This window comes from Colletes gigas, unplaced genomic scaffold (assembly GCF_013123115.1).
Source record: "Colletes gigas isolate AHSC1104 unplaced genomic scaffold, ASM1312311v1 Colletes_gigas_Sc00001, whole genome shotgun sequence".
NCBI lineage: Eukaryota > Metazoa > Arthropoda > Insecta > Hymenoptera > Colletidae > Colletes > Colletes gigas.
In genome coordinates this window covers 6051798-6075579 of record NW_025106630.1, presented here as the reverse complement: position 1 = coordinate 6075579, position 23782 = coordinate 6051798, and the positions used below count along the sequence as shown (strand labels likewise).

The 23782-nt window shown below is 43.3% G+C and overlaps 1 protein-coding gene across 1 annotated transcript in view; it reads right to left on the bottom strand.

The window, feature by feature from the left end:
* The window catches only part of LOC122396603 (polypeptide N-acetylgalactosaminyltransferase 2), a 48026-nt gene extending 29847 nt beyond the window's left edge, over positions 1 to 18179 (bottom strand). Inside the window, exons 1-3 of the mRNA XM_043395160.1 lie at positions 18159 to 18179; positions 17892 to 18061; positions 17596 to 17715 (exon numbers count right to left, since the gene is read on the bottom strand). Coding sequence (XP_043251095.1) covers positions 17596 to 17715; positions 17892 to 18061; positions 18159 to 18179 — 311 coding nt within the window. The remainder of the gene's footprint in view (positions 1 to 17595; positions 17716 to 17891; positions 18062 to 18158) is intronic.
* Positions 18180 to 23782: the final 5603 nt, after the last annotated feature.

The window sequence follows — 23782 nt, the reverse complement described above, 5'->3', positions numbered from 1 at the left end:
GTGAATCGAGGAGCTCGTTTAATGCGACGTCTGGTCCCGTGGGTCCCGAAAGAATTCCCCGCGACGAAATCCATTAGAATCGGGAGACATTTAAATCATTTCGAGCCCCGGAAAGCTCCTGATTTCTATTTGCAAGCATTACCAGGATAACACGACGGAAATCGACGAATCTCCTTGAAATGAAGTCGAGGGTCTACGGTCGATTTGCTACCCGCGCCCCGGGATCTTTTCCTCGTTCTTTTTCGTTCCCCCGGGGCTCTGACCGACGCGGAGGTGCCATAACGCCGCGAAGAATTGCATCTACTTAAAGCACGCCGCGGCTCGGGTTTCTATTTTCTCTGTAATTCAGGCCGAGACGGCGTGCAGCGGATGGCGGCAACGCGAGAGAACCAGAGGAATTTAAAATCTAATTTCGCATAAGTTTTTAGAAGATCACGCCCGTCTCGCCCCCCTCCCCCATCCACCGCGCTCTTCAACGTCTTGGTTCGCCTCGGTGGCGCCTGTAATTTCTCGCAGGCTGCCGCAATTGCCTTCCTTTCTTCTCTCGCGTACCCTTTATTCCGCTATCTCCGCCGCCTCGCGCCTTTCAGCCTCCTTGTTTCTTCCATCGTCGTCGCGCTCCTTTAACCGCGACTTTTATTAGAGTACACAATCGTCGAGATAATTTTGTGGCCTGCCGGGTTAGTTGAAAATCGACAACGTTCTATGCAAAGGAGCCGAGAGGTCCAACCTACTTTCCACGGATAAAAATGTATCGCGAAATTACTGAAAGTTAATTTTCTGCAACGTTTGAATTCCCACCCTTCGAGCAAAAGAAATATTATATATTACTTCTTCAGAATTCTTGCTCGTTCAATTCGTCGAAACGCACCTTACCGATAGAATAAGGAGAAAGGTAGATTTCAGAATAAAAATCCCTTAGTAAAGGGAGTATTGAGAGTAGTTTCGCATGCATCGATCGAACGTATGTGGTCAGGGATAAATTGTGATTGGCACTGCTCGGGATGCAGCAAACCGGAAGGATAAAGATACAAAGGAACAGAGAGGGTTTCAAAGAAACGTTTCGAGTCGGGGAAAGATTGGGTCACGTATCGAACGTGAAGAGAGATCGAAATAAACGAGCCTCCGCAAGAAACGCGTGCGCGGGAACGAGGTGCACGTACATCCCCGGCTGGAAGAAGAATTTTCTTCGGATCTGCACACGGAATCCTCCGGGGACTCTCTCGCGGTCCGTTGCCCGCAAATTGGACGACGATCCAGCCTGGCGATATTTTTCCCCCCCGTTTTTATGGACCAAAATCGTCTTCATAATCCGCAAAATATAATTGCAACAAGAACAGTGGAATCAAAATTAAAAATAAAACAAGATACACGATACGAGAGTAACGTGGCAGAGAGATTTTACTCGTGATTAAGAATGGCGATGACGCGAGAACGAACCGGATCGATCAGCTGAAACTTTCTCCCGGCGCGCGTCATGACTCTGATGACGCTGATGACTCGAGACGAGCCACTCACCCGGTAGTCTTTCGTTCTCCTGGACACGCGCTCTCTTGATTGTAAATTACCCGCGGCATGAATATCGAGTGATTTCTAAATGACTCCCCGAGAGAGCCGTGTCGACGTTTATGATAATTTCCGCGCCGCAAGCTTGCATGTTCTTTCGACCTCCGCGAAATTAATGCAGAACTTGTCCCGCGCGATAAATGTAATTGCAATTTGAACGCGACCGGATGGAATTATTTCCAAGCAACTTTCGCGACTCGTCGTATTGTAATATCAAACTCTGTCGAATTGCATCAAGCTATTCCTCGTGACGTTCTGTATTTTACAAGATTTATTCATCAGCGATACAATAATCAAGTATATCGTATTTTATACATTGGATTAAACTTTTTTTTAACGCAGGACGAATCGATAATAATCTCTAACTATTTCATACAGCCAGATAACACGGTTCGCTTTGAGAAATCTCGTTTTCGCGTAGAACAGTTCTCGCAACAGAGTGCAATTATTTGCCCAGCAACAAGTCCATTCTCACGCAGCATTTCGTCTTTGGTCGCTTATTAGCAACGAATGGACGGTGTTTCCTCATTAAATAAATTTAAAACAATCGAGTTAGCGCGACAGGCGGTAAACGGGAAAGCGAATAAGCTCGCTCGTTACGGAAAAATGGAAAACGCGACCGGGGTAAAACTCGCGCGCGAGACGTCCCGGAAGAGATGGACGTCGCGACGCCCGGGAGTGGCAGCTGCAGCAACGTTTTAAAGCATTCGGGAGACCTGGAACTTTTTGATTTTAAAAGCGGTTTATGTATTATTCAACGAGAACTGAAACTGCGCCTCCTCCCGCGCGGATCAGCAATAGAGCAACAGCGCGGAACGGGGCCTTTGTTTCGCGCGAAAGGGGAGCAAAGAGGAGAAAACTGAAACCCGCGTCGAAACAATTAATTAGTGCTAATTGTCTCGGTGATTTCAAGTTGGCGACACTTTCGAAGTCCGTTGAAAAGTGAAATCTCAGCGTCGACGCGATCTCTTCTGTCTCGCGTCTCGTTTGCAGAAACCCTCACCCGCAGGCGTGTCGTTAAAAATATTGAAAGAACGTGATCTTCGATTTCTATCGGGCAAATTGAAATCGTATCCTGACGCTTCTCGGTTACAAATAATAATTTACGCACAAAAGGTCGAGCACTCGTTCTCGCGTGGAACATGATCGCCACTGAAACGCGATGTAGCAGTATCGTATCATCTCTCGCAACATTGTTACGGCGGAATGTCATGATTAATGGACGCAACGAGTTTGCAACGTTTCCGATGATCAGCCGCTGCCGGTTGGAGGTTCGCACAATGTGTCGCGCCGGTCCCATCGAAACAAGCAATACATTCGGCGATTAAATAGCTGACAACCCCGACCCGATACGCAGAGACGATTTCCGCGTGTCATCATCGTGGAAATACGCGGCGGTGCACATCTACGCAACGCTATTTCCAATTTCCCATTCGGTGCCCCGTCGTTCCAGCTCGAAACGCCCATAACGGTTCTCGCGTTCCCAAATTTGCCATCGCATCGACAATTCGCCCCCCCCCGAAACAGGGATCGGAGTTCAATTGAGTTCGCCTGGACTCTGTCAGCCAATTACGGGGACCGTGTATCAATTTCTGCTTCCCCGTCAGGGCGATCTCGATAAGAAGAAACTGCTATTATTCGTAATTATAGTCCTCCACCTTTAGGATCGCACGTTCTCTCGCAGGTCACTGGTTCCTAACCTTCCACGAACGTCTCTTGGCAATTCAAGCTCGTCGACCCTTTCTCGAAATAAGCTTTTTAAATATTAGTCGAAACAATGTTTTTTTAACTGGGGGTTTCGGCTGAAAAATACACTCTTTTCAAATTTCCTTTTCTAGTTCACGTACTTTCACCCTCAAGTGAAGACTCTTAATCTCAACTGAATTATCTTGTTTAGTTGGTAAATGGAAATCAAATTTCAAATAATTGCGGAGGGTTAAAGCGTGAACTATATTAAATAAAGCTACTCCAAATCGGTGGGTCTATCGATGAAACATCAGTGAAAGTGTTAAAAATCTTGTAAACACCGGCGTGGGTTTAAAAAGGTTAAGTAACGCTGCATCGGGTTCTCACAGTCTCTTCGAAGATTAGGTACGATGGAATGCACCGGGGAAAGCGTACTGTTTAAGGCGATCTGAGCGAAGGAAAGTTCATCGCGAATGTGTACGCGCGTCTCGCGCGACTCATTCGCAGAAAGAGTAGGCGAAAGGACGCAGCATTCCATCGAGATTCACCACGGGGCATTAAATCTCGCATCGTCGGGATTAGACTCAATCTGACACAAGCGTCGAGTTTATTGCCGTTGCAAACCTCGCGAGACATTGATCTCTCGTAAATAAACAAAAGAGAATTCAAAATCAACTTCAATTTACGAATGGAAACGAGATTCAGAATGCAAATGCATCCGAATATCGTTTGGCCATCGCGATAAAATTTCTAATTAACTCTCGACGTAACAGCGGCCCTAGGAATTGAAATGAACCGTAAACATTTACGATACTAATTGCAAAGGAGCCTCAGGTGGGGCGGGCGTCGCGAAAGGCCGATAAGGAGGTGTATGAAATTCAATCGCGTAATTAACACCAGCCGCGGTATTCCTCGTCCCTCGAGAGGGTAAGAAAGGGTGAAAAACAGGGGGGTGGACGAGGACGGCGAAGAATAATGGAGAAGCAGCTCGCAAACTAAGCGTCGGGAAGTTGAGCCTGCAGACGCGTCTTGCTTCGAGGGAGAGGCCCGCGCCAGCTACGAGGTAAACAGAAGCGCAAACAACTTAAATGGAAAGCAAACACAATTATATCGTCGCCGATAAGCCGGGGGATTAGTTTTCCAAGTACAAACCACTGCATCCGAGTGCACATGCATTTATTTCCCGGCGCGAAGAAAATGGAAGCTCGCGTGCACTATTCTTCCGGTGGTGCACCTTTTTCCTTCGTTCTTGCCTTCGTCGAGCACGATATACCGGTAGATAATGTGGCAAAAATAATACGAAGTATAAGAATTGTTTCTTAAAACTTTGTTAATTATATTGTCGACGCTGGTTCTTCGACATCGATATTATTGGACCCTTTGCACTCGTATTTATATTCGAGAATTTATTTTTTATTTTATATATAGATATATTTAAGCAGACTCTAAAAGAAAATATTGTAACAAGGGTCCCTAGAATGAAACAATAAAATGGAGGATGGCGACATACGAGTGCAACGATAAAACGAATAATAATAAGTGGAAAGGATTAATATCATATCTGTACATCGCATGACATAAAGTTCTTCATCATCGTTCAGGTCCGTTAAAATTGATGATATTGATACGTCCTTTGACATTGGCACCCATCCACGAATCTATTGCATTATAGCGTGCCTTCAACAAACGTTGAACCGAACGCGAACGAGCGAATCGTCGCGAACAATGGCCGCGAGAACGCTGAACGCGTTGATTTTTCGACGATACGTTAACGAATTTATTTATTTTACACATTTTCGCTCGGGAGAGTACCTTGCGTTTCCATACGCGTCGGCCGCTTTTGTTTCTCGACGTTCTCATTAATATTTTCACTCGTTTAACGACATCGCTTCGACCCGTGAAAACGCGCTCCACGTACAGGGTGAGCCAGTAACTGCTATCTCACATCGAGTAGAACCACACTTGAGAAAAAATTCTCAAGATTAAATGTTAAAGAAAATAAATCTAAATATGACTCTCGAATTTTAATGAGACTGTGAAAATAAGTTCTATGACAAAGTATGGCTAAGTTCCAATTGTCCAAAAACAAAGTTTCGTTTTCGTGGACAATTTGAGAAGTTTGGTAAGGCAGTCGACGTATTAAAGGGGCCCATATTTAGGAATTAAATCTGAAAGTGTAGAAGATATGAATTTTGTAATATTGAGTTATTAATAATATCCTGCTGTTGTACTGAAAATATTTCGTAGTATCCAACTTGATTTCGCGTCCGAAGTTCGTTTTATCATCCGTCCATCGTATTATTCGGAACGTGCGTTCGCCAACGACGTTTTTCAATTTTCGCGGCGGGCGTCGCGGCGCACAAAGGGAAAGGAAATAAAACGCTTCCGTGGGGGCTGTCCGTTGCCTCGAATCAAAACTGGAACACGCTGTAGAAGCAAATTTACATGGCAGCTACTTCAAAGCGTTCCCAAGGGGTGCTTAGACGACGCTTTCGTAGAAACACGTCGAAATTCTTGCCCCTGTCTTTAGCGAACTTCGCCGCGCCTCGGTGCAATTTCAAACGTACAATTAATCCGAAGTTATCAAAGTTTGAATTAATTAATTACAACCGACGGACATACCGGGGGGTTCGTTTCTTTTCCGCGTTTCCTTCTCATCGTTTCCCCGTCTCGACTTTATAATGGATCGAGTCCGCCTCTCTCTTAGTTATAATTTCCGCGCGCAATTAATACTTCGGAAACGCTTCGAGAACGAATCGTCCCCCGGACGCTGACGTAACGCAAACAAATCGGTCGAAATTATTAGCTTGTTGGCCCGTGGCGCGTGGTTCCTTGGCGCGCACTCGAAATATCATCGACGGGATGCTTAGCCTCGCAGAAATTCGCGAAGAGCCGCTGGCTCGGTCTTATCTCGAGGCTCTTGGCTCCCTCAAAGATGCCACGTCGACGGAAGTCTCCCGTCAAAGGGGCCGTTTCAGCGAGATAACAAAAAAAAAAAAAAGAAAAAAAAAAGAAGAAAAAGAGAGAACGATCGCCGGTTAGCGCAACGGGATTTACAAAGTCCAAGCGAGCGAGCGAAGTCCTTTGCTTTTCATCGTCGTTTCTGGTGGGGTCTCCTCGCCTCGTCTCCTTTTTATCCGTCGCCCTTTGCTCGACCGAACGACTGGACGAACTATTTGCGAGCGGCTGCCTAATTACCCGCAGTTTCCAACGCTAACAAAGAGCCCGTGTCCTAATGACTCCGGCTTCTCCGCGCGGACCCAGCTTTTTGGACGTTTCAGAGACGCCCTGGCTAACGTTTCGACCAGAACGCTAGTCGTTCGTTTTAATTAATCTTCCGAGCAAACACTTTAATTGTCCTTTCGGAACGGACACGGGGGATTTGAATCGAACTGGAAATCGCTGGGAGCTCGATATCGAGACTCGCGTACGTTTTAAGACGGTTTTATCAGCGGACGACATTAATTAAGGAATCCGCTAGATTATGAGCGATCGTTAATAATACGTAATTGTATCCGGGCGGGTTCCTTGTCCACGAACGCGAGTGCACCGTACTTCACGGATATCATCAATCAGGAAATGGATATTCTCTGCGTTTAATCGCAGGAAAACGTTACGTACATCCACGCCCTCTCCGGGAGCGCAGGACCGTCGCTTTCATAATTCTCGATTTCTTGTTGCTCGTGGACGAGATTAGTGTCGTAATGGTATGAAATGTAGTGTAAGGAAAAGAAGATTAACCGAAGGATCTCTCAATTAGAGAATATTTAATAATTTGTTTCGAAGGTCTTAAGATGATCGAGGAACGAAAATTTATTGAGTTTTATAAGATTCCGTATTTTTGGGGGGTCTATACTATTCTAGATTCGTTTCAATTTTTGATAGTATTTTACATTTTCATTTTGCACATATTTGAAGCTCCCGTCGAAGGTGTAATTAATTTATTACACAAACGGGATAAAAAAATTCGTCGCGATAAATTTTCCCTCGGTTCAGGGTGCTCGGCCAACAATATGAAACATTACGCGCGCCTAGGCGGAAATTTTATTACCCGTCAGTCGACGCGGACATCGGAGGTGGTTGAAACAATGGGAATCGTTCGCCTCGCGTCGAACGAAATTAACTTTCCGTCGCGCTTTAGGGGTGGAAACGAGCGTCGAAGCACGACGAAGAAGTCTCTGCCGCGACAAAAGAGCGTAATTTCGCGTCAGCAGGCGTAACGATAAAAAAAAAGGAAGAGGAGGAAAAGAGAATAGATCCCGACGACAGAGAGGCGAAACCGTATCTGTGTGTACAGGAGGATAGATTTTTAACGGTTAATAAACTTTACGAGACTGCGTGCCACCCACGGTTCCATTATTCCGTGTTCGGGGTAGCCACGGTACGCTAACCTACTCGATCATTTTGCGGAAAAATTTAGCGAGTTTCGGAGTCGTTCATCGGGGCCAGGATTTTCCGCGGAATCCCCCGGGTCGGAACGTTTGTTTCATTAGTTTGCTTTATCGGGAATTCGATCGGTCGAGAGGCCGGGTCGTCGTACTAATAAAGTTTTGCCCCCCTTTTATGGCACGATAAAGCGACCGTGGCCGACTCGGTTGTAAGTTTACTCGCGCGGAAAGCGTCCACTGGGTGCTACGAGGGAGAACAGCCACGCATAATCGGCTGTAAAAATAACGCGAATGTACTGTTCTCGTCGAGCGTCGCTGGCGTCATAGGATCCAGAGATCATGGAATGTTTTGGGATCGTACAGGCTCGAAAGTCTTTTGATAATGCCACAAACGATGTCTACAAGTAGACCTTACAATATATTTTTCTGGGGCTCTGGAACTCCATTACTATTTTCGTGTCACTTGCAACATTAATAACATAAATACACTTCACCAAAATACGCGTTGTTTGCCTTTTGAAACATTAAAATCCTCCAATCCGTTCAGAAGTTACGATGTTTTAAACATACGCACGAAATTTAAGGGAAAAATGTCGTATATGGTCAGACATTATATTTTCAGTAAGGAATTTTTTCCTCGAAAATGGTTAGGATTTTGAGGGTATGCCCATTGACCATAAATGATTGTGATCGACCCCTGCAACTGAAAATAATTTTTTCAAAACGATTTGAAATTTTTTTTTTCGCTTATTTTATAGAAATATTTAGTTGAGATCACAGTCGATGATTCGTTTCGTTGCTCGCGACAACTCGAGTAGAATGGTTTGGCAGAGAGAATCGGAACGATTTATCAACGATCGAGTTTTAATACGATTCTTTATTCTCAAGCGTAATGTGCCGTTAGACTTTTGTTTCAAATGGAACGTATTCTATAAAATGAATCGATTCTTTTCGTTCCTTTGTGCATGAAATTAAGGCCGTCAATGAGCAAATAGGTTTGCCCCAATTTCAATCACTGTGTACATTTGAGAGGAAAGCTATTAGTCTGGAATCAAAGGGATTCGTGCGATCGTGGGACTTTCATGAATTTTCTTTTCCATTTCGTTGCCTCCTTATGACGCGTTCCTTTTAAAACACAAGGTAATTTCGTAACTGTCAGCTTTCGAAATATTTCTAAAATCACAGCAAACGATAAGATTCGTATTAATTCTTTAAAATTAACAGTCGTTCGTTGCAGAATGGATAAATACTCGAATTCTGAAACCAGCAATTTCGGTGATGAACGATATTCATGCACGCAGATGCTCCAAGCAATGATTATCGATGGAATACCGCAATCTTCTACCCAAGTACGTCTCCAACCCTCCGCGTATGCTTGAAACCCTCGTAAGCTCGTTTCCAACTCTCCCCAGTTAACCCCATAATGCATATTCCCGTGACATATACGAGCACGCCTGACTGACAGGTTCGTGAAAAAGGGATTTTATGATGTTTTATACTAGAAGGTATACATTGTACACTTCCCACTTTGTTTTTGATTATTTTTACATGGACGTACACAACTCGATAAAGAGGAGCGAAACGTATGCTATAAATATCAAATTTTATTCGTGCAACTGGATCAACCGTGTCGAATATTTGTTCGATGAATAAAAATTAGCCATCAATTTACATAATCACACTTAAAGTTATACTATTAATTTTTAAGGACCAAACGATCGATTGATAAATTCTTGTTGAACTGCACTCGAGTTGCAGCACGGTACGAGAAAAAAATTTGATCATTTTTCGCTGGTAAAGTGAACAAAAATCGCGCGTTAAGGGGTTGAAAACTCGGTTATTTGCCTGAATTTCGTTTCGCGTATTCGCGGGGCGCGCATCGATTGGCTCTCCGGAGAGCGTCCAATTCGATATCCTAAATCCGCGGTACTTGAACCGTCAACAATCGCCAAATCCGCCACCGTGTTCCGTCGGTATTGTGCCCGTTATATTTCGCAATAACCGTGTCTGCCTCCAGTCCCGGGTGCAACGGGGAACGAGAACAACGGGTCTCGCGGGGTGAAGAGAGAACGAAAAACCGAAAAGGATGGGCGTCTCCACGGGTTCGAGATTCGAGGATCCGCGGCGAGCGAATGGCCGTCGAAGTCGTTCCCGAACGTGGCCGATATCGCGAAACGACCAGTTTCCCTCGCTATTCGGCGTTATCGAGCAACGAATATGCGCTCCCTTTCGTAGAAACGAACGCCAAGGAGCAGCCGGAAGCGCCTTCGAACGGTTAGTGTTGCTTCCCCAGTGGGTGGGTTTGCTGCGATGACCACGTGTGTCGAACGAAACACTATCCTTTGTTCGTTGAAAAGATATTACTCGTCCTCCAGAGTCGGAGATAAGATCGATCGGGGTACATTTTATTGTTATTAGAATGATTATTATTGGACGGAGGGCAGAGACGGGGAAAGTTAATTTGGTCCCCTTTGTTCCGTTTGCTTCAGCGATTATCCGCCGTCGCAAGCAGCGACTTCGGAGTCTGAACAGATCGCGGTCGGGTTCTATTCCGACGGTCGAGTGCATCGGACAAGATGTCGTCCTTGATCACGTCTTCGAGAGTCTCGACAGTCTCGTGGCCTGATTCATTTTTACGTACAAGGAAAAAGTATCCGTCGCCTCGTCCAGACTTATAGAAAAACGGGAAGCTCTACCCCTTTTGTGGGTTGAAATATCAAAGAATCTCGGCGGTACAGTCCGGTCGAAAAACGAGGGCAATTTTTGAACGCGTTGCTTTCGAGGCTGGAAAGTTATTTTTTAAACGCAAGTAGAACGAGACGCGTGTAGTCAGACATCGCGGCGATGTCAGCGTTTCTTTTACGCTCGAGGATTCATTTGATGAAAATACGCTCGCTAAATAAAGGAAAAGGTGAAGCACCAGAATGTTCCGATATTTCGCGCAACAAAGTTACGCCGACTGGAAAACTCCCGCCGCGATGGAATCGTTTTTGCTCGTTTTTCGAAAAATATTCCGGTTCTCTTTTATGAGTTATTCTTCCGGATTGTCGTAAGAGCGTCGTGTTCGAGGGGCCGTGTCCCTTCGTTTCCCCCCCCTCGCCCTGCACCGAAGCACGAAGTAACTTTTCATCGAGGTTTGAATATTTCATTGCGTTACGTAAGGTTACCGCGGCGAAGACAAACGAAAAGAAACGAGGTCCCCGACGCGGAAACAGGGAAACGAGCGCCGGTAACTCGATTGCGACGAATTACTGGAATCTTTATCGACCGCGTTTCCAACCCACACGACGAACGATTCCATTTATCTTCCGCCCGCGCGGTCCTTTAGCATCTCTAAGAAGATCGTTAATTAGCTGCCCGAACGATCGACCGATCGATGGAATTCCATCTGCCGGAGGTTAAAGATTGATACCACGTACCCGCCGGCGGAAGACTGCCCTGAGAATTTCATGCACGAAATTGCTACTTTTTCTCGCGTCATTCGCCACTTAATCAATCACCCGGGACAATTAATTCGCGAAGTCGGCGGTCGACGTCCACCGCGATCAACGCACGGAAATTTCCATTGTAAATCGCTCCACTGTTTCTCTGGTTCTATTTCTGGGAGACTTTTTCTGTCCCTCGTCGACGTACGGTGGCACGGAGTCTCGAAAACGCGATAAAAAATTGTCGCCTCATCGTTTGTCTTCATAAAACCGGCGATCGAGGAAGTTTCTTGCGCCCCAGAATTTGTGTTTGTTAAAATTTTTATTAGCGTGTAATTAACCCCCGTGCACGGAGGTGGAGTAAGAATTTCCAAATAAGGAATTTTTTAATGTAATTATAAATATCGATGACTTTGAAATCTCTCCAAAATACCTTGGGTGGAGAGTTGTACAAACAAAGATCATTTTATTTTATTGCATGAGATTCCAGGAGTATGTTTGTATTAGGTTATTAAGCGTTTTGTGAATCTTTCAGAGTTCAGAGAAACGATGAAAGCCGCGTGAAGTTTCACCCACGACTCCGTGCTCCTCGAGAAACGGGTCGCATTGACATGTTTAATGCAACGGCTGACGCATTCGGGCGAGACAGGTGCATAAATATTTTAGTTTTCGATGTTATATACAAGCGTTACAACTATTCCATTATCGGGAACAGCCGGTCGCGGTATAAGGTACATCGAAACAGGAATCGATCAGCCAAGATGAAACTCCGGGCGTAAATAATTCATGAGAAACGAAGTACATCTTGACGCGCGGCAGCGTTCCCCGCCATGTTATTTCGCTTTCAATTATATTCGACTGTAGAAGAGTAACGCGTGATGTAAGAATAACGAGGATACTAAAGCAAAGAGCAGGGATGGGAGACTATAGAGAAATTGATTACTTTTGGGAAAGAAGGGAGGAAGTAAGAACAGCGAGTTTTCATACTGTGTACGCCGGTGTTTCGAAGCCCTGAAGGGCTGCGAGTTCTTGGATGAAACTAAGAAGCATATGATACATGGTGGAATAAACAATAGGGTTCTCGTAATACATACTTCGTTCTTATGAAAAAAGCTATTAAAAAGCTTTCTGTCGTCGGTAGTAAACACGTAAGAAAGGAAATTGCAAACTAGAGGGCTTGACTAGAGAGCTCAAACTTTGAAATTTCGTCGACGTCGTCTCGTACTTATATCATATTTATTACTTGTATGCATCAATCGAAATTTTTGTCCAAAGAGTTTATTAGAAGATGTTTCGCGAGTCGATAAACAATCCGGTTTACCAGATCATATATCGCGTTGGTCCTTCACGGTAATAGAATGCAACCGATGAAATGAGCTCGTAAAGAATGTCGAACGTGTGAAATTGCTAGCCATTAATATTCATTGTAACGCAAACAGCGGGGTAAATTGTTGTTCAAACGTCATTTGCATCGTCGCGCCGTTTATAACGTTCGGCAAACGTCGATTACTCGAAAATCCGATACCCTCGAATGTTATGTAAATGTTGAACGACTCCATTGAGAGTAGCTGCAACGCTGGCAAGTGGACCCTGTAGGTTCCTGAGGTTTCCGTTATCATACCCTCGAACCCGACTTTATAACATTGCGGCTAGACTGGCTATCGGGACCATTCCTGTTCCAAAAACGATCTCCGACGATTCCAAAATACGATACACCCTCCCCTCCAATCCCGTGGCAGCGTATACGTGAAATTGAAATAGAGAGAACAGCATTTTGTGTTGCGAAACACCACAAACATGTATTTAAATGCACTATTGCTTATTCCAATATTTTGTTTAAATTGCAAAGAATCTATTATTACTGAGACTGCACTGTGAATGTTCGTTGGTGTTGTAGAAAAATTTTAAACCAAGAAATTTAGTATTATAGTTCTCTAGCAAGAGGATAATACGATAACTAAGAAATATAAGAGAATACTCGACATGTTAGGACAATAGAAACCTTCGTAGACCTTTAAAAAGTAATTCCTTTCGAATTAAGCCAACCATTTTGTCCGGGGATTACTTTCAGAGAATTAAAACTCTAATAATATAATGTAAGCTCGATCAAGTTTTTCTTAAAACTAAACCTTCCACGACCGGTTGAACGATTTATGTTTTTTTGGTATCAAATTCTGGTTAACTTTCAATGTAAATAGGAAATTTATAACAAAGAAGACAGGAGATTATCTTTCACTGTCTTAGAATAGTCTGTTAACGTGCATTGAAAATACCAAAACTTTAGACGCATGTAGCTCCGGAGTTATTAGTGTTTTATTAATAATTGAGCCGCCGTTAGAAGCGACAAAGCTTCCTCTTTAAACTGGTTTTTGGTTTTTGGCGATCGGACTTGTCGTTTTCGAGATATCGTAATTTATGTGAAGGGGTACTTTTTTTAATTCGACTATCGCTGTCTCCGTCTGACGCGTCGCGTTGGACCTCTCTTTCTCGCACGTGTCTCGTGACCGAGTGGTCGCGTGACCTAGTTAATACGAGTCACGTGCGGTCAACGACCTTGACAAGGCCGTAGTAAACAAACGCTTCGGTCCCTCGTATCTCCGAAACTAGCCATTCGATCGACTTGAAACTAAAATCACTATATCTCCGGAACTAATTACGCTATCGACTCGTACGAACGCTCATTTTAAAGGGCATTTCATCCCCTATCCGATGACTATACCAACTACTATAATTTATGCTGTCTTCTATGTTTATTTCGTAATTTACTTTGACTCTTTGCACCTAAAGAAGTTTCTCTGGAACTAACTACGGTATCCACTTGAAACAAAATTCATTTTCAAGGATGTTTTGTTTTCTATCTTTCGATATTTATTTTTGGAGAATATTTTGTCGAAAAATCAGGCGTAGTTACTACGGGATTGGAAATATAGAATCTGAGGAGTCGTGGAAAAAGTGAAGGTACATCTGAAGGTAGGTCATGGAAAGGGAAATGCGAGTGAAAAGATCAAGGAGAAGGCGAAAAAACGTCTGAAGAAAAGCAGACAAGATTTCTCACTGGTTCAACGGCGCCTCCTAATTTATGGTCGTCGAAGTTTGTCAACTGGCGTAAGAAAAGTGTAAAAATCGTAGTTTCTCGCGTAGTTTTAGCAATTAGTATCTCAGACATAAAACCTCCACCACAAGTACGTTTTATTTCGGAGATTGGAGAATTTCGACCCCTGAAAATTATAAATAGGAGTAGGAATATTAAAGTTTCTATGATTGTTCAATGTTTGTCAACGAACAAATTGACTTTCTTGTTCTATGAGACGCCCACTTGTATTCGCCACAGACTGTGTAGTTTCGATTCGCCCATGGAAACGTTTCTAGAACTTTGGTTATTTTCGAGTTTGGCGCGACAGACAGTGCCATTCGTTGAAATTTCTGCAACGCAAGATCTGTCGCGAATTCAAGATTCCGTCTACGGGGGATCACAGTCAAGCTTCGGTACTTGTTGAACGCGTCTGTTCAGGGGAAACAGGATATAGTCGACGGGTGAAAGAGTAGGTAGAGTACCCAGGAAATTAGATCACCGCGGAGGATTGAAGGGCTCTCCTGCTCCGTCGGAGACAGTCGGAAAGGCGGGAACGGAAAATGCATTCGGTACTCGCGGAACACAACGCGACCCTTTCGATTTCGAAGCAGTATCGATCACGGTCCTGTTCTTAGAAGAATACTGTTCGATTCCCAGTGGCGTTCGAGGGACGCGATGCTCGGGTTCAACAAATAATATCGCGACGCTTAAACCAACGATATTTATTTATTTGCAAACTAGTATTTATTCGTGTGACATAAAAATGAAAAGAAAATTGGTAAAATATAAAATCAATTTTACTACGAGCACATCTTGTTAGACGTTCAATTTTTTAGAATTCCTTGTAAATAAGTTGTTGTAATATTCGTACACGTGAGTTATCATGAGTCAATGGGTCAACATCAACGGAATTTCGAATTTCAGAATTTCAATTAATGAAATTCAGCTCTCGAACGTAGAATGGAAGAGCTTTACAAACAGACTCGAAAGGTTCGTTTAGGTGGAACTAACGGTAAATAAATTATTGGTCCGTGAAAGTAGTCGGACGCCGGAATTAGATCGGTTCCATTAACCATTGATTACCCCAGCTGAATGGACAGCGACAGGGCCAGAATTTATTCCAACGTCGCTCGTTAATTAATTCGTTTCGATGTCCGCGCGAAATTTTGCGAGAGACGGATCGCCCCCCGCCAACTCGTAACGAGAACTTTGAAAGAACGTCAAAAATATTTCTCTTTCGAATATAAAGCATTTTACTCGAAGTTCTACTATTTTGCTTATTTTTCAAACACTGACAATTCGTTCAAAGAAAAATAGATGTCTTCTCAAAATGCATACGAGTATATAAACTTTGAAGAGGCTACCAGAAATAGGATCAAAGAAAAAGGACATTGTTGGTTCGTTTATTCGAGCAGAAAGTTCACAAGGAACTGTATTTTGTTTAGTGGTCTAAAGTGGAGGACTTCTTTAATCCTGATTACGCGTGGTAGGTGTGGAAGGCAATACCATTATCTCGAACGGCCTCTAAACTTCGCGACCTCAATCTCATCCTGCTGCCTCGGGATAGTTATTTCTTTGGCCTGTTCGCGGCACAGGTTCGAAGTCGAAAAGAAAGACTTCCTTTTTCGTCGAAAGTCGCCGATTTCGCGTCGCTGGTCGATGAAACTACATTCCGATATCGACGTGGAACAGTGCACCGCAAATTGTGGATCGAGGTTAAACCCGTGCTCCTAACCCTTGCCCGTACTTTGATCCTCCGTTCTTCGTCAGCTCGAAATCGATTTGCTATACGACCGAGGATTGGTTAATTAATCGAGAGCCATTCACTGTTTGTCGCGATCGGAATCGATCAATCCGTGGGGATCGAATTATTCGATCTGTTTTCGTGTCTTTGGTCTGAACTCTTCGACATTGTCATCTCCAAGTTTACGGTGCCCTCAAGTGAAGTTACAGTAATGCTCGTAGAATGCTACTAAGAGAAAAGGAACGTCTAACAGTTTCGTTAATAAATAATTGGAGCTTATCGATCGAGCACTTAATAAATACTTATTGGTCGATGGAAAAGAGAAGATTACTGTAAGAGTATTTAATAACAGTCTCAAACTAGAAAGTTAATAATCTTCTTTCCTTCGTTAAAAGAGGGAAAGATAAGTAGTAAATACCTACTTACGTTATTTCTTTTTTTAAATTTAATTTAGTGCTTGCTCTTCCTGTTACGTCCGTATCAATTTTTAATCACACTCGATGTTCGAACGTTTCTACTATAATTTATTAGTATCACGCACGCAACGCGCCTATTAAAAACGATCGCGTTTGATCGGAATGGTCAATTGTCCCGCCAATGACCAGAATAATGTCGCGGTGTTTCCATGAAAGCGGATGTCGGAAACGCGCCAGGAATAATAATAAACCGGCAGTATGTAAATTCGATAATATTTTACGACACGTGGTACGTGAGTACAATATAGCGACAAAAATAAAAAAAAAAAATATAAAATATTACACAGTACAGTTGACAATGCTCGAAAGGTCTATTATTCGTCGATGCAAATATCACGGCGATCGTAGAATTTCCAAATACTTGTCACAATTTTGTTTCGTTGCAAATAATCGGTGCTTTCCCGAACGTCAGGAAAACGTAACATTTTTTTAAACAAATTGATCGAAGCTTCGAACAAAAATAAATCTGTTAATTTTCCTCTTCGAGGTCCAAAATCTGCTTTGTCTCCATGGAAGAATCTACGGCGATAATCGAGAAATAATTTCTTTTTTTTATGAATATAATGGACGATTGACAAGTGATCGAACCTAGTTCCTCCGAGACACGATCCTCCTTCGTTGTTTTCGTTGTTCCATCGCAGCTCGTACGTAAGATTGTTTTTCGTAGATATTCATAATTTCCCAACGCTCGGCGGCGATCTTCGCGATGATCTGCGATGAATAATTCCTCTCGTGTTGCGCCCGGAGCTCCCAATAAAAGTGTATGAAGGGATTGATCGACCGACAGATCCTCGCATTTCTCTTCATCGGACGATCGCTCTTCGTCCACGATCGCTCCGATCGTGGCGTTAGCTGCATTGCTTCGATTCATGCGATTACGATGCAGGATGCGTAAAAATGCTCGTAGAAAAATTTCTCATTATCAGTCTCTCGGTATTTACGTTCTTCGCGTGACATTTACGACTTCGATGGCGACTGAAGATTGTCGATGTACCGGAGTAAACGACTTGCAATTGTTTTTTATTCTATAAGACGTCCCAGCAATCGTGATCGAAAAATGGACGAGAAATATTTGACCAAATTATTTTCTATTTATTCTTTATTTCCGCAATGACAAGACACTGTACGCGACACGGTCGTGAATAGAAATTCCGTAAACGTGATTTCCTCGAGTCTCGGACGAATAGATTACTCTTCGCGAACAGGAAACTCAATAAAATACGTAGATTTCACTTACATGGCGCTGCGGGTGTCCGGAATATCGCGATTGCTCGAGAGTCCATCGGAAGCTTCTTGATTAAATTTGTTCCTCGCGTATGGATCTTCTCCCGCTCGAAGACCTCCTCTCGAGACGTACCTAAAGGAACACGTAATTGGAAAATATTCATTATTTGCATAGCAGAGTTCTAGATATGGTAACAATAATTAAAAGTGAAACGAGAGGGAATATTCTTTCATTTTTCAGTCTCATATTTTGCTAGTCCATCTTGCTACTGGTTAGGAAAGAATTTGTTAATGGCGATTTATCGTTACCCCTGCTCGTCGAAGTAGTTCCACGTCACTCTGGGATCCGGAGTCGGTGCAGGAAGAAGCTCAGACGACATCACAATGGCGGTACCATCTGGGTCCACGTAGCTGCCGGAATTTCCGGCGGAGAGGGCCAACGACGCCGGCTCCTTCAGTCGCAGGGCTCTGTTTTCGTTCTGCAAGCAAACAAAGATCGTCTTGACAGGGCGTTATTAAATTTTCTGCCGGAATTCCCTAGCGCTGAGCATACATTCGGTTCAAAGAACACAGTACCGTCCAGGACGTTTTTCGCATGAACGTTTCTCGAATCGTTCTTTGCGATAACCCTGCCCCTCCCCCCTCGAACAAGAACAGGATCGATCCAATCAGATAGCAAACAACCGTTGTTTTGTTACGTCGGTTCGCAAAAGGCGAAGATCGCCAAGATATCCACAAAGTCTGTTTACGAATCTTGCGAATTGATACTAGTTCGATGAGAATGAAATGGGCGTAGAAAACAAACGAAAGACTCGTTCTTTTTACGTTGAATTATTTCATTTCTAATTTATCGCAGACATCAGCACGGAAAATTCCAACATCTCATTCTAACGGTGTGCTTTCTCCAAAACGTATTTGGAGTGCTTCGCTCTAGCAAGAACCAGGAGAATACCAACGAGTATCCAGGGTGGTTTCTTGAATTTTGCATGCGCCCGTAACGTAGCAGCATAAATCCTCGAATTTGAAGCAAACATTTCATAAATTAGGTTCAGACCCTCTCTACCATCTGGTGTCCTCGTAGGATTACGATACGCCAGTTGTCCCTGAGGGGACTCCAGAATTTCCTTCGGGACGTTCGTTGACCTCGAACCGCAACTTCCGCGAAACTGTCCAAAAACGCAAGAACGATCGAACGCTTTCGGAGATCTTTCCATGAAATTTTTTCCTAAATCTCGAGTTCCTCGTCTCGACGCAGGAAATATTTAATCTCGACGTATCGACAGATGGCTGTCGGTCGATCTTTCGACGGTCACGATTATTAACGAGGCGAAATCGATGCCTAAGAATCCGCGGATCTTAGTTGGCTTCGGTACAAGGACCAATTGTAAGGCAGGGGCGAGCTCTTTGCACGTCGGGGCTCTTTGTATTGACACATCGCCGAGATACGGCGTATTGATTTTGAATCGATACGGAGTCGCGAGGCACTTCGTATCTCCCGCTGGCCTTTGTGCGGCGGACGCATTGTGCATTGCATATATAGGTCATCGAATTTTGCTCGTACTCTTCACCCCTCCGGACCCCTATCTGTTCGTACGCCCCGCATAGACATGTCAGAGCCACCAACCTGGATCGTGACGAAATGACGGAAGTTCGATCGTGTCGGTGAATCTGAGATCCGAATACGAGGGGTTTGATTTCCCCGGTTAGATCGTCTCCTTACGCAGGATATTGGAAAAATTATACTCGTTCTCCGGGCTTCAGGGTTCGGAGAATCTTTTATTAAATATCTGCTATGACGACTTAAAAGAATTAATTATCTTTCATTTTGTAAAATTGATCAGTTCAGAGGGGCTTGGTAAGATACAAATAATGGATAATAATAAGATGATTTTGAGGGCAAACGACGTCTTTTTCTTCTTCGATTTTATGGCTTGGTCATGGTTTCGATAGAATCTTGATAGAGGTATCTTTACAGGGCGTTAAGCGATGACTTGGTGTTTAAAATGAAATAAGAATAAGCAACTTTAAAAAGTACTCTGGTCACGATCTTGCGAATATTTCTCTCCTGAGAAACTAATTTTTCTTTCAAGACAAAAGGCACTATCGAGCATTCTATCGCAAGTGGGAACTCATAATCGCGGGGAATACACACGATAGTGTGGAGCATGTCGGGTGTGGCATCTATGAACAGCCCAGGCATGCGCCGTTATGGCATCTAATATTATCGCAGAAAAGGTCTCCGATTCCTCGATGCAGTAAAATGTCTGATGGCGATCGTCAAAGACGTTCGTACGTATCTCTGAATTGACCTACATGCATTCATATATATTATACTTGACATCAAGTGACATTTACTAATCTACCTTCAACGGTGCTCAAGATGCTCAGCTATTAGAAATCCCTCAATTTTAATAACTTCAAATTAAATACCGCGTTTATGGGAGCCCCAAAGCAGCGACAGTTAAAGTTTTATTCCGGCAGGTTTGGACGTCTCGTTTGCGCCGTCACGTGGCCCGCGAGGAAACCGGACGCAACAGCTTGCCGCGCGTCGGCCAGCCGACTGCACTTCCGGTTTAATGCAGCCCCTGACCCGTGAATTAATATTTCATCGCGGCCACGTTGTGTCGCATTTTGCGCTCGACTTTCGCAGTACGTATTCCGTCGACTCTTTGTTCCCGTTCGAGTCATTTACTTCCCCCCCCACCCAGCGACGCCCCGGCGTCTTTGACCGTGAATCCGTGCCACGCCATTTACCACCCTCCTGGAAAATATTGCCATTTACAGTTCGCTCCTGGGACGCTGGGATTGTTTGCGCTCACCGGATCCCTTTTGTTCGACGGATCGACCAACGATCTCGTGTTCACGGACGATTTCTTATTCTACCAGGGAAAGATTCGAACCGTTCTCGTATTTTGACATTATTTCGTTCAACTACAGAAAACGTATCTCTGCTGAGATACGTAGAAAATTGAATAGTAAATCCAAAAACTGTTTCTTTATGTGTTTTGATACGTGAACATACATGTTTCTTGCTTTATTCGGTATTTAATATCTGCTTTTTAGTAATGGTAGCGTTTGATGGTGTCTAAATTATATAACTAGACTGCGGATGTTTATGCATTTATGGGAAATTTTAATTTTCAAAAAGCTACAGAATTTAGTTAATATGCAAGAATATAAGAAATACTTCAAGTAAGGTACAAATTATTATATCTAGGGTTTGAGACAGCCCTCTACAAAGCTCCAATTTCATTAATTTTATTAATAAAAATATGAATTTGCATGAAGATCCGCAGTCTATATATAACCAATTGTCAGTTTTAACTAGGATAAATGTACATACGTACTTTCGCGATATGTTTCCATTATAAATCTTCGATTTGGAACATTACAAAGCAGCTGTGCAATTTATTTTAATATTATTTGCCGCCATTCGCTGTAAATAACACGTTATAAACGTTATATCATTACATAGATGGCCCTATCTAATGGAATATTTGAATTCTTGCAAAGCAAAAGAGGTTTTATCGATATTAATAACAGAGAAATATTGGTACTCCTATTATTTAGAGAGTACTTTGTATGGTATTTTTTACGAAGTCAAGTCATAAGTTTTGTGCAGAGGGTCGAAAATATTTAGTAGAATATTACAAAATTATGTTTGCCCGCCTCTTGCAAAGCTCACCCCTTTCCTCCAAGTCATAAAATTACGATTTCGTCTACCAACAAGTTTTATTTTTCGATTCGTGGCGAGACCATGTGTTTTTAATTTCGTCCCCACTCGTAGGATCGATCGGTTCTCGAAATTTTCATCGAGCCGTTTCGCATGATCGCTGGGTTGCTGCATTATCTCTTCTCGCTTGACAAATTCGCCGCACGCGTCCGTCATAAAATTCATTGCGCGTGCGACGATTACGCGAATCCCGGAAATGCAGCGGCACGGGCTTATCACGATAGACTTGAACAATGACTCCCAGCTCTGTCCAGAGGACCGTGTTCGCCGGCGATACGAAAACGGAAGCACGGGAAAAAGAGGTGTTGCCGAACCGACAGGAACCACGTGCGGTTGCATGCAAACGCGCCCGAACGGTTCATGGCTATTTGTTATCCGGATAGTTCGACGGACAATTCGTCCAAATTCCGCGACCATGTTTGGAAACAGCGTTTCGCGTTTAGGCGGGCCGAGGAAACTTGTTTCGAGCCGGAAGATCGTTTCGTCGTGAGCGAAAAGAGTATCGGGATGAAATTTATTAAATAATATACCAGCGTATTTACTCTTGTTATGGTCATCGTATCGAGGAGAATGGAAAGAAGCTAGATTCTATTATATCGAGAAACGCTGTATCCGGCTTACGTTCGAGCAATTTTATACTTGGAACGGTCAACATCGTGGATTTTCCAATCTCTCGACATTGTTGTGTCCGTGAGTTGGAAATAAAACTTTCTCGTTTTAGAAAGAAACGAAATAAACGTGCAATCGTTCTTGGAAGGAAATCGATCATTTTATTTTGTCCGACATTCTGGATTTCATAATTACATACGTAGTCGCGCAATTACGTGAATGGTATATCCCAATTAAAGGAAAAACCGCGTTCGAGAGTAACCGTACGACGAGTTTCGATAAAAATATGTGCAATCAATGACCATAAATCTCACGTTAAAGGTAAAGTTTGATAAAAATCATGGGTGACGCGGATTGACGATTTCACGGCGAGAATCGTCGTATCGGATTAAAGTGGTATCGTCCGCGAATTGCATCAATTTGTCGTTGTCAAGGTGTTCCCTCTTTCCGCGGATCGATGGTGTGCAACGAACCGACAGCTTCCCGTGACGCTAATTACGAGATAAGATGCCACAGGAGTCAACGAAGCGGTGTCAATTATCGATTATCGAGCGACGCGACGCTTCGAAAGTTTCAGAACGCTCTGGCAGCTGTTCGACGACCATGCGTATGCAATAAAATTAATCATTAACCGCTGGCTTCCTTAAAATAATGAAAATTACACGAAGTTCGCGAACGATCCGACATGTGATCGGAGAAAAATAAATATTGACGAATGATCTTGGCGTGGACGCGGCGAACCAAAATCAAGCAGACCGATGTTGCCATGGTACGTGATTCCACGTTTATTATCGACGAGGGTCGCATTATTAATCTCGTTATTGCCGCTCGGTAATGCTTGCGCAAACGCAAGCGAATTAGAGTTAACGATATTGGCCCGTTTCGATATTGCCCGCGCGGGGATACGTTTTCACGAGTAAATTATGATGACGCCGCCATCCGTCACTGGGAACGCTATGTCACGGGACGAATGCGATCGTCGACGTGCATTGTGTCGCCACGAATATCATACGCGATTACTATGCTCGAGAACGCGAAACCGATTTCAGTGTCTGCGCAAAATAACCTCGTTAACGCTTCGAGTACCACCGATTTACTTTCTCAATCAATTTACGCTTCAATCTTCACAGTAACTGTCTTCGAAAGTGAATTTTGAAAATTTTTTGCTACCACGTTCCAAAACTCTGCACTTAACTTTGGTTTATATCTTGTTCCGTAAATATTCACGGTGATACGAAAATTCGTATGTTTTAAGGGGATGTTTCAAAGTTTGAATTCTCAAATTGTTGAATACTAGTACACATGTGTAGATATTTCTAAAATTACAACCGAAAATAAAAGTTTTAAGGGTTGATCAGACTCCAAGTAGAATTTGGAATCGAAGATCGCGGAGCTAACGATGGTAATACGAAAACTCGTATGTTCTAAAGAGGGTATTCCAAAGTTTGGATTCTCAAATTGTCGAATACGAGTACACACATATGTGCATACGTAGATCGCCGTGTAGTAGATATTTCCCAAATTACAACCGAAAATAAAAGTTTCTAGGGTCCATCAGGATCAAGGTAGAATTTGAAATCGAAGATCGCGGGGCTAACGATGTTTTTCAATATTAGAATTTTCAAATTGTCGAATACTAGTACACACATATGTACGTAGATCGCCATGTAGTAGATATTTCCCAACTTACAACCGAAAATAAAAGTTTTAAGGGTTGATCAGACTCCAGGTAGAATTTGGAATCGAAAATCGCTGACCTAACGATGGTAATACGAAAACTCGTATGTTCTAAAGAGGGTATTCTAAAGTTTGAATTCTCAAATTGTCGAATACTAGTACACACATATGTACATACGTA